This window comes from Triticum urartu, chromosome 1, assembly GCF_003073215.2.
Source record: "Triticum urartu cultivar G1812 chromosome 1, Tu2.1, whole genome shotgun sequence".
Lineage (NCBI taxonomy): Eukaryota > Viridiplantae > Streptophyta > Magnoliopsida > Poales > Poaceae > Triticum > Triticum urartu.
The window spans coordinates 554,513,640-554,525,828 of NC_053022.1; the positions used below are offsets into that span (position 1 = coordinate 554,513,640).

Consider the following 12,189-nt stretch of genomic DNA (forward strand, 5'->3'; position numbering starts at 1 on the left):
AATCAATGCTCAAAAGTGCTCAATACTTTGAGCAGTGAAATCTTTTTATTGTGTAGAGCTCCTCCTCAAACATTTTTTCAGCATGAAATTTGGCAAGCACCTACAAAGTTTGAGCATATTTGATGTCACAAAATTTCAGATTTAGTTTTCTATTTTTTGAATTTAGGGTTCATTCAGGGAGAACTGGGAATCGAACTCACAACGACCACGTGATTGAACACTAGCTAACCACTGCACCACCGCCAGTTACTTGTTAGCTTTAGTAAAACAGCACCTCTTTGACCTTTCCTTCAGTATAAACATTAAACATATACTATTATATACCCACTATAAATTATACTATTTGAATAAAGAAAACATAAACGTGAAAACGCATTCACATAAACCATGAATTCAAAACAAAAGCTCGCAAAAATACAAAAAGATTGTGAATTTGAAAAAACTTCATCGAATTTTAAAAAAAGTTCATCAAATTTTAAAAAAAGTTCATCAAATTTGAAAAAACTTCATCGAATATGAAAAACAAGTTCACCGTATTTGAAAAAAGTGAATTTGAATTTTTTTTCACCGAAATTGAATATAGTCATCAAAATTGAGAAAAGTTCATCGAATTTGAGAAAAGTTCACCGTATTTGAAAAAAGTTCACCGAAATGGAAAAAAGTGCATCGAAATTGAGAAAAGTTCATCGAATTTCAGAAAAAGTTCATCCAATTTGAAAAAAACTTCACGAATTTATAAAAAACTTCATAAATTTAGAAAAAGGTTCACGAAATTTATAAAATGGTGCATTAAAGAAAACAAAAAAGAAAAAAGTATAAACCGAACAGAAAAGGGAATATAAGAAGAGAAACGAACTTTTAGTGCACCAGTGTGGTGATGGCGAGGTGGTTAGTGCGTAGCGGTTGGATCAGAGAGGTTGAGGGGCCGAACCCTGCTGCGCGAGCACTTTTTGGTGTTTTCGAAAAAAAGAGGAAAATACTCGAATGGGCGGGCCCAGTGCGGGGCGCTGCAGGCGCCAGTTTGCAAAATACACGTTAATGGTCGCCTGCAGCGCCAAATAGGGTTTGCCGGTTTAGGGACACCTGAGAGCAGACATGGCCACCTGGGCAATACCTAACGTTTCGGCCCATTAGCTCACGTACCCGACACATCATGGGCCCGCCGACACATCGTTAAACAGGGCATACCTCATGCGGCACGCTCGAGGCCGTGTCAGGGCCGCATGGTCAGGCCCGCGTGCCGGCACAACGCGACACATTTCTTTCTAGAATTATTTTTTTATATTTTTTGAGAAGAACACTAGAATTAATTTTATATAGGCCAAGACAGCCGAAATGGGCCCCAAATCGTGTGCTCCATAAGGGATAAATGGGCCATAGGCCCACTGCCTTTAACTAATGTGCTGGGCCTGGACCAGGACGAAATCACTAATTGAGAAGTACTCCTGGTAAAGATGACTCCCAACTTCCTAGCTGTGAGTTTTTTCTTTTTTCGTAGATCCGTTTATACAAAATGTTTTATCTCTTAAACCGTGCGTCAAAATCTCGAACCATTTTCATCCTTGGATTCCTCGCGTCGAGATCTTCGAAACTAGATCTCAGGTTGATAGATTTTGATGAAAAAAAATTAATGAAAAAAACGAACGAAAAACCAAAACGGGAGCATGTTTTTCCCTCTCTCCGGAAGTTTTTCGTGAGGCACGTCGAAACTAAAACCGTGCCTTTCGCGGAAGGAAAATCTCATGGAAGGAAAAAAAAAGAAAATATGTTTTTTTTAGTTTTTGGGAGGCACAACCGTGTCTCTCGCAGAAGCAAAATCATGCCTCTCACAAAAAAAATACGTTTTTTTGTTTTGAAGAGGCACAACCATGCTTCTCGCGAAACCAAAACCGTGCCTCCGACAAAGAAAATAAATAAAAAAACACATTTTTTCGTTTCCGAGAGACACGGCCATGCCTCTCGCGAAAGCAAAACCGTGCCTCTGACAAAAAAAAAGAGAAAACATGTTTTTTCGTTTTCGAGAGAGACGACCGTGCTTCTCACGGAAGCAAAACCGTACCTCTCTCGAAAGCAAAACCATGCCATCACGAAAAAAGTGTTTTTCACGCATTTTTTCAATAAAAAGTTAAGAAAGACTGGTGAAAAACAAAAAGTCGAAAACCCTGAAAAACAAAACATTTAAAAAACCAAAAACGCGTGCGAACAAATAAATAAATAAATAAAATCCGAAGAAAAACGCCCAGAACGCGATATACGACGACGGTTGAGAGCGCGAGTGGTCTGAGGCTGCATGCGTGTCGGAGGACCTGGAGCTGCTGCATGCGTGTCGGCACGGCACGGCCCGTCCCGTTTATAAACGGGCTGCCGTGGGCCATAGCAGGCACGCTTAATAGGGGCCTCGCTGTGCCGGCCCATTTGGTCCACTCTCTCTCCAAGCCCTAAGGCTCCACGCTCCCTCTCCCCGCCGCCTCCGCACTGTGCCTTCGCAGCCGCCGCCGCAGCTATGGGTGAGCCCCTCCGTCTACCAGCTCCTCTTCCTCCCGCAACCTGGTCCGTTTGCCTTGTCGCACGTATTATTGCGCGCTCGTTTTGATGGATTCGTGGTGGCAGGCGCGTACAAGTTGGTGTCGGAGCTATGCAGGAGGAAGCAGTCGGACGTGATGAGGTTCGTGCAGCGCAGGGCTCTCGGCTCCCAGGCCAAGCAGGTTCGCTTTCCCTCTTACTCCAGATCCGATCCTCTCTTGTGTTCCTTGTGCGATGCCATGGCTGGGTGCATCTATGTCTGTGATTGCTGGCCTAGGCCGACTAGTTTTCTTTGTCTGTATTTCTGGTTGTTCCTTGTGCGGGGAAAATGCGTCTTTTCTGCCCCGTCGATGCTAGGTTTAGTTTTAGTTGATGCAAGTTAATTTCTATGCCATTTTTCTGCAATAAACTACAGTTGGTCTTTTGGAACAGATCTGAGCTTACGCCAGTCATGATGCCACGAACAAATGTTTATAAAATACACGCGCGAGGAGACACCATCTGGGTGTCTCTTGGGTTATCTACCAATTTTACAAGCTTTAACCGCTTGTGTTCATTGCCCCGTTGTTTCTGACTAGTAATTTGGACCATCCCATTCAGTTTATACTATCTGAAACTTATGTACTGTGGACATAGTTAATTGCATCATTCATGTCTAAATTCTTGCCTTGTTTCATTCTTGAATGCCTGTTTCTGTTTCTATGCGAGCCTTGCACACTGAAGCATTTTCATTGGACATATACACAGCTAGTTCCTTGGGTTCATACATTAGATTGAGGGTTCGATTGGTAGTATTAGATGCTACCATTTGGTAAAATGTTATTGTCCATTAAGCATTGGTGCATAGCTGGCGCCAGAGGTGGGTCACCGCAGTGCCAGGGACGAAGGGAAGGGCTGGCGCCGGAGGGGACTGCAGCCGCAGTCATTAGAGGTCAGATTGGATCTGACCGCGGCGAGCATGACCGGAGACAACGGAAGGGGAGCCGGAGAAGAGGAAGGATCAACATCGGAGGAAAAACGGAACGGGAGGGTCTTGGCCTGCAGGGCTCCGCCATCTTCGTTTTGCCTGGGCGCCGCCGTCTTCGATCTGCCTGGGTGCCGCCGTCCTCTTTCTCATGGTGGAGGGACGATGGGACGAAAGAGAGGCTGGAAATGATTAATGAATTAAACAGAGAGACCCAAAAGGATTCAATGAAACCAATAGGGTATTAATTTCATAGTTCGGGAAGTATTGTTAGAAGCTAAATCAAGCAGAGTAGACCCGTTTTCTTCTAGATCAAATTTGACATTAGCAAATGAACGAATAAATTCATTTAGATTGACTGCCATTGCTCTGCCCCAAACAAAACAAAACAATGTAGGTCGCGATCAGATCTCTAGCAAAGCAAACCTCTCGGAGAATTAGGGCAATTCTAATGAGGGAGCCTAGCCTAGGTGTTGAACTGGTTTCCCTTGTAAGCTAGCCCTACTCATATGGAAATCCGAATGGCGATGAATCCAATCTAATACGTACTGCAGTTCAGTTCTTCAGTGTAGCATCTGATTCGAGCTGGCTAATAGCGGAGTAGTATCTTGATGCGGAATTAAAGAGTTAATTCGAGGTAAAAGCACGTACCGTGGAGTTGGTGTTGTTGGATCCAGGCCGGCTGCCGTTGCTGAAAAGCGAGAGGCCACCGCTGTCGCAGCAGCAGTAGGAGGTGCTGGCCGTCGGAGGAGCGGGAGGCCAGCGGCGGGGTTGCCGCATCCAACACTGTCCAAGAAGCGCGAGACCGCTGCATCAGGTGGAGACGCCGATTGTCGGAGTGCGAGGCTGGCGGCGTACCGGAGCATAGCCATCGCCAAAGATCAGCTCTCCTGAACCCTACAGTCACTTGGATGGAGAGAGATCGGCCGATTCGGGCTTGGGTGTGCTACATGTTTTGTGCTTCTTAAGACTTGCTCCTGTTAGGTCTTTGCCACAGAGTAGAAAAAGCCTGAGACGGTGAAGGATGGGTCTGGGACGACGACGGCAACGATGTGGTCGTGTCGGAGACAAACTGCGAGGAACTCAATAGGGTCCGCCGAAGAGAGAACACGGTCACCGTGCTTTGAAGTGGAATGTGTGCTCTCTCCGGTGACCGTGTGCTCTCTCTGGCGGACCCTATTGAGTTCCTCGTGGTCTGTCTCCGTCACGACCACCGTCGTCGTCCCAGACCCATCCTTTATCGTCCCATGCCTCTTCTACTCTGTGGCAAAGGCCTAACATGAGCAAGTCAATAAGCCCACCACTAAGAAGCTCAAAACATGTAGCACACCCAAGCTCGAATCGGCCGATCTCTCTTCATCCAAAGAAAGTGACAGTACGGTTCGGGAGAGCTGCTCTTTGGCGATGCTCCTGTACGCCGCCGGCCTGGCGCTCCGCCGGTCGTCGTCTCCACCTGATGCCGCGGTCTCGCGCTTCTTGGACAGTGCTGGATGCGGCAACCCCGTCGCTGGCCTCCCGCTCCTCCGACGGCCAGCACCTCCTGCTACTGCGACAACGGCGGTCTCTCGCTTTTTTAGCAACAGCAGCCGGCCCAGATCCAACAACACCAACTCCACGGTACGTGTTTTTACCTCGAATGGACTCTTTAATTCCGGATATTACTCAGCTAATAGCCAAACTCGAATCAGATGTTGCACGGAAGAACTGAACTGCAGTACGTATTAGATTGGATTCATCGCCATTCGGATTTCCATATGAGTAGGGCTAGCTTACAAGGGAAACCAGTTCAGAACCTAGGCTAGGCTCCCTCATTAGAATTGCCCTAATTCTCATGGAGGTTTGCTTTGCTAGATATCTGATCGTGACCTAAATTGTTTTGTTTGGGGCAGAGCAATGGCAGTCAATGTAAAGGAATTTATTCGTTTCTTTGCTAATGTCAATTTTGATCTAGAAGAAAACGGCTCTACTCTGCTTGATTTAGCTCTAATCTACTTTGCTAATGTCAATTTCCTCACCTATGAAATTAATACCCTATTGATTTCTATTGAATCCTTTTGGTTCTCTCTGTTTAATTCGTTAATCATTTCCAGTCTCTCTTTCGTCCCTCCACCACGAGAAAGAGGACGGCGGCACCTAGGCAGACGGCGGAGCCCCGCAGGTCGAGACCCTCCCGTTCCATTTTTCCTCCGCCACTGATCCTTCCTCTTCTCCGGCGCCCCTTCCCGTTGTCTCCGGCCATGCTCGCCGCGGTTAGATCCAATCTGACCTCTAATGGCTGCGGTCCCCTCCGGCGCCAGCCCTTCCCTTCGTCCCTGGCACTGCGGTGACCCACCACCATAGCCCGTCTCCTCCCTCGGGCCTCCTCAGCTGAGACACGGCTCCCCTTCTTCTTGGTCCTCCTCGGCTCCCGTTCTTCCTGCATTAACACGACTCCCTTCTTCCTCCACCATTCTAGAATATTTGATTAATTTTTTTGTTTCTATATAATCATCCAATTGTAATCACACATTATACAACTTTTGTTTTGATGCATATACTAATGTTGCTCTGCAATTCCATAGTTTGACATCCAAACATGATTCCATATTGAAACCTCGGTAGAATTTCGTGAGCCAATTCAGTTAACATCCAACCAACTGAATTTGTATTCATGTTCATTATGGTTCCCTAGCTGAAATGGAATTGAAACTAATACAATACAGAGGTCCCCAATACAGACATCCAAACACAAAGTTAGGGTAATATGATGGAGATGTTCTGTACTATGTGATAGGCCTATAGTGCAATCTTCATGCAATCCACTAATTAGCTCGGTCCGGAATTTCTCTTTTTTATTACTCCTACATTGATTGTATGTAAACTTTCTCCGCAACAAAATGTTGTATCTTGTATGTTAAAACGAGTTCTGAAAAATAGGTAAAGCAATACTAGAAATGTGTGTACAAAATTTTCCAGATTTTTTCATGACTTTTGTTAGTTCACTGCACGTCTATTCATATATCTTGTCGAAGGAGATGATATTAGAAGAAGGCTACAGATCTAGACATTTGCTACCCCTTTTGTTGCAATTTATAATGTCAAGTTTGTTAATTGTTGTAGCTTGGCAAGCCTATTGAGGAGACCAAGGAAGATGTGTACCCGAGGACCCACAAGTCACCTGCCAAGATACGCATAATTATGAAATCTTTCAATAACCAGAAGAACAATCTGAAGGAGCTTGCGCCGTACATGCATAAGGTTGGGTTGCCTGAATCGCGGTCCTTATACACCGTGCTGCGATCACCTCATATTGATAAGAAATCCAGGGAGCAATTCTCAACGCATGTGAAGAAAGTGTTTGTGGAGAAAACAGCGGAGACACATGAACTGGCCAAGAAGTTCTTCTGGTTGAAACGGCTTCGTATATTGGGGGCTCAGTACGAAGTCGTTATTAATTTCAAGACACGCTTGGGTAAAAAGTTTGGCTGCAGCAAAGGTGGTGGCCTGCTTTGACATCCAAAACAGGGTTCAGGCATAGAATAAAAAGGAGGTAATAACAATATAACAACAAAATGCTTCTTTTGGGCAACTGAATTCTCCCCTTATTTAAAAATAAACCATACTGGGTTGGTCGCTGATGGATTAATTGGTTTTTGCTTCCTGGCTGCTTTCTTGTCTTGTAGGTACTACTTTCTTGTCTTGTACTAGAGCTGCATCAGGCCACACACAAGCTATCCATCCAACTTGTGTGGATCTTAATTTCTGGCATTGGTTTGATCTAGCATATAAGTACTATATATTCTATGTAACTAAGGCTGCATGTGACCTATCTGAGGCTGTTGCTTTTTTGGTAACCATCTATGTATTTCGAAAGAAGATGGTGATAATAGACGATGTCTGTCTGTCTTCTTTTTTTGCGATATACTAGTGCCATCTAATCTGATTATGTTATGTGGGTGACAATCGATTCACTTACTATTGAGATTATGGTGTGATGCTTCATTATAACCGATATAAAACTATCTATAGAGTATCTAATGTAGCTAGAGTGCAGATGAGCAGTATTAGATGCTCGTCAGCTGGTGATTATGCTTATACCTGATTAAGGCAGTGTGACTCGCTTTTCTTTCTTGATCAACAAGCATTCTTTTTTTATAAAAGGCAGAAATATTGTAGAAATATTGTACAAGAAACTAAGTAGTGTGACTCGCTTTTCTTTCTTGATCAACAAGCATTCTTTTTTTATAAAAGGCAGAAATATTGTAGAAAATTGTACAAGAAACTACAACTTGTTGCGAACAAGAAGTGTAGCTCGAAATCCACACTCCATCGTGACAATTACAAACACAACACAAAATGCCTGTCCTAGACCAATCATCTAGCCGCGTCACAACAAATGCTGGCCTTCTCGAAGCAACAACTCTAACCGGAAACTCCTTGCCAACACACTACCCACCCTTGATGCCTAAGAGGAGACGGAGTGGATAGCAGGACTCGGTCGGACCGTGAAAGCCATCGTCTTGGATACGCCGGCGGCTGCGTGATAGCTCCCATGAAGACCAGCTCGAACAGCGGCAAGCATCGGAGAACCACAAACAACACCCAAGCCAAGTCTTTACCTGTGATGCTCTCAACAGAGGAACGACGCCACACCGCCGCCATCGCCGGTCCTGCAACGACGATCCCGTACAGGTTTAATCTTCAGGCTGAGCTTAGGAGGGATAAAAATGGCATACTTATACATACCACAACACAAGATCTCTTTGAACCAACATGTGACGCTAGATAATAAATCTCTTCGCCGCAGTCCAAGACTTCTTCCACAGACTCCTGCCATTATCAAGAAAGGGAAATCTGGTGTTCAACACTTTTTATGTTTTGTAGATATCAGTCGTATTCTAGTTTGCAGTGACCTATTAAAAAGTACCCTCCACAAGTCATTATCTTCTTCTATTGGCCAAGGCAATAATTATACTTTAGCAGTGAAGCAACAAGGATAGCACCCAAAACATCAAAACAAATTAATAACTACCCAAGTGCGCTCTACTGAGGGAACATGAAAGATACTCCCTCCGTCCCATAATATAAGAACGTTTCTGACACTAGTGTAGTGCCAAAAACGTTCTTATATTATGGGACAGAGGGAGTATATATTACAAGGCAACCAACCATAACTATTCTGCCATGCCCATTTTCTTCTTAATATTTGGTGCCCATATCCTATTGATGTAAACTGCTCTCATTTAAACATAGTCAGAGAGCTGATGACATACAAATAAAGATTACAGAGTTAATGCAAAACTACCATATCAACAAAAGTCATGCTTATAAGGAACAGTAATGTCAAAGCATGTTGCTTTCTAGCTTGCCACTCGGACCGTGGTTGCATCAACTCCAAGAGGAAATGAGTAAAATTTGGAAACTGCCTGAAGACAAATCAATCATGCCCTTCTCCCCGGATTGGCTTTTGCAAAGCTTGAGTATTTGCCATGGTGACATGAGGGAAAAACTTATGCTAGTTCTTTAGAGGGCTTGGCACCGGAGAGATGAAGCTACTATACGAGATTCTGTGATTTTCTTGAGGAATTATTGGGAGTGCCTATCCAGCCCAAATCCGGTTGTCAACGATGTGAAGGGGAAGCAAAAGTTGCATGGAGGTAATTTGCAGTCTTCTAGCCTGCCTCCCCATGCTGAGGTGCTTGGCTGGACTAAGCCGCCCGCAGATCACATAAAGATCAATGTCGACGCTTCTTTCATTGCTGACACGGGTTTGGCTGTGCTGGGAGCGGTTGGCAAGGACTGTTTTGGTGACATTGTCTTCTCAGCTGGTTGCCGTTTTCATGGGTGCTCGGATGCAGAGGAAGCCGAAGTCCAGGCCCTTTCTTTCGGCCTTAACCAGGCTCATAAACTGAATTTGAACAAAGTGCAGATGGAGACGGATTGCAACGCTGTTGTGACCGCTGTGAATGATAGTAATGTTAGCAGGGCCAGCTGGTGGGCTTGTTATGAGAATTCTAAGGATATGATCAAGGAGTTTGGAGCGTGTTCTGTTTCCAAAGTCCATAGAGAGAGCAATGTGGCCGCACATGAGCTTGCTGCCTATGCTAGAGTGAATGGGGATTTCTTTCTATTAGCTGATGTGCCACAAGCTTCGAAAGATGTAATTGCTTCTGATTGTATTCCAGACTTATTGATATGAATGAAGCTCTCCCTTTCCTCAAAAAAAAAAAAAACTCCATGAGCTTCCTTTTGCTTTTCGTGTAATATTGGGAAATTAAAAGGTAAGGATGATTGGATTAACAAATGTAAGATGCTGCTATAGATACTATTCAGAAAAAAAACATCTTGTGTTTAACCTTGTCAAGTTGTAGACTGCACGGACAGAAGGCTCGGTTCATTTCGTCCAGGCTCTTTTAACTCCTTGTGGCCGACTGCCCTTGCCTATTTCAATTGAAACACCATCACCACATTTTACAACAACAACGACATTGTCGTCCAAGGGTCCATATCTTCATCCTATCCTTCCATATTGATGATCTCATCATAAGCGACCTATGAGGTGTTGACGGCCCTAGATGTAGTGGCGGCTTGCGAATGTATTGTAAAAGTAAAAGAACATTTTCCTTGAAGGGAAAAGAGCCAAGACACATTTGAGTTGAATATTCAAGAGAAAATAGTACTACCTCTGTTCCTAAATATAAGACGTAGTATATTATACCCAAACAACTCTTAAGCAACGCTATACAAATGTATTCTAAAAGTTGTATCCATTAATCTTGTACTTGATCAGGCCTACGAGTTGTCACTTCACAACTAAAATAGATGTGTCGTTGTAGAGTTGATCCATTCAAATATCTGTAGAATTAGATGTACGGCCAAAAGGGAATCCATACATTAGACAATTCTAATTCAGAACACTGACAAGCACCATGTACAATGCCCCATCCAAGATGACTTTGCTGAACTCGGTAAACAAATTATTAAAATTATAAACAAGTTAACAAATTAGATAACCAAAAGGTCTGGAAGAGGTTTGCCTCATTTCCCCTCCCTCCCTACTGACTACATCCAATTTCACTCATCACAAAGTTGTCATCCTTACATTTTGGCAAGCCAATGAGTTGTGGTGTAATTCAAGTCTCCTATGTTGATATGGAATAGAAGAACTTGAATCAAAGAGCAGTATAACAATGTAGTTCTTTCACCATTGTACAAGAAAAGTATAGTTGTTTCACAAATCCAAGCATATTGTCTTTTTATGTGCAAGGAAGTTAAACAATTTACAGTCGGTAAGCGAATCTGCGGATCAAATGGGTAAATGGTTTGGGGTCTTGCAAGAAGAAAAAACTACAATAGTAAAACTTACAGACACAACTGCGGATCTTCTCTTACTATTCTCCTTATATACAACAATAATTCATAACAAAACACACTCTCGAATATTTTAGAGATCTCCTAAAGATAAACATATGTTCTTCAGTGCTAAAGCCACTTTTGCTTAGCCTAATACATAGTACAGTGACATTCTAAGAACCATAAAACCAAGCAACAACAGGAAATGCACTGTATGACTTTGTTGCCACACTTGTGTGTTTCAACAACAGACCATACTTTGTCCAGTACAACCATTAGCAAATAACAAGAAATGGGCATTATGAGTAGCGTACAGAATGGCATGAAAAGGTAAGGAGGATAAAGAAAACCAGACAACAAAGTGGAAGATTCATCATAATTTAGTAGGCAAAGACAATAGCAGGTGACGCACCTGATTAGGACATAGGTAGAAAAATAACAATACTTGGTTGATAGCAAAACCATTGTAGTTTTTAGCTCTTGGATTGCTCCTGCGGATTATATCAAATTCAAGAGCAGTATCGTGGAAGAACATACCCAACATCTGGTAATTTCAGGCAACTGAGAAGGGAAAATGATTCATGAGAAGTAGAGCATCAGTTGCATCCAAGAAAGGAAGGGCAATTTCACATGAATGTGAGCAAGTACAAAGAGGAACATCTTGATCGAAGGTTGAACCATAAAGAGTGACCTGATTTGAAGTTGGAACTGCTCAATCATCTCAATTGATGTACACCTTCCTAACGTGCTTCGATTCTTGGAAGAACGTGCATACTATTCTGACCCTGAATATGACAGTCATACAAACTTCTGCAGCCTCTTTGAGGCCATTAACACTGCTCTGACCATCAACCTTGAAAGTCTCAGTTATTAAGAGATATTTTCTCCTGTAAAGACAAGCAGCATCAATCAGTACCGGCAAACAAAATGGCACAAAGCAGCAAGGAATTGGGGCGCTCTCCTCTCATCATTTTTTTCATCCCCAAAAATCTGCACATATTATCAATCTAAGGAGCATTGCCACATGTACGTACCTGTAAAGAGCAAGTCAAGGGACCATTTACAATGTAAAAATCATCAAATCTATCATGTACATGCCCAGCTGATTAGTAATGTCAGGATTTTTCTTGAAAATCCAAGAAAAGGTTACAACTAATCCTATATACTGTCAGAACCTTTCTGCATTGACAATTTACATAGCCTCATTATCTTTCATTGAAGCCATGAAGAGCATGCCGACAATTAGTGCTGAGCTTATCTTTAAGACAATATGAACTTAAAATACATAGTGAATCTCAATCCAAAAAGCATGGCAACCTATACATGGTGGATTTTTTATGTTGTACGTACATCTAGATAAACAATACTAC

The 12,189-nt window shown here is 43.2% G+C and overlaps 1 protein-coding gene across 1 annotated transcript; it reads left to right on the forward strand.

Annotated features, from left to right (window-relative positions):
* Nucleotides 1-2,363: 2,363 nt before the first annotated feature.
* On the forward strand, nt 2,364-7,448 carry LOC125529409 (ribosomal protein S10, mitochondrial-like). Its single transcript, XM_048693824.1, has 4 exons — nt 2,364-2,507; nt 2,611-2,705; nt 6,587-7,016; nt 7,150-7,448. The coding sequence occupies exons 1-3, from the start codon at nt 2,504-2,506 to the stop codon at nt 6,977-6,979; spliced, it is 492 nt and encodes a 163-aa protein (XP_048549781.1). The 5' UTR covers nt 2,364-2,503; the 3' UTR covers nt 6,980-7,016; nt 7,150-7,448.
* The last annotated feature ends 4,741 nt before the right edge of the window (nt 7,449-12,189 follow it).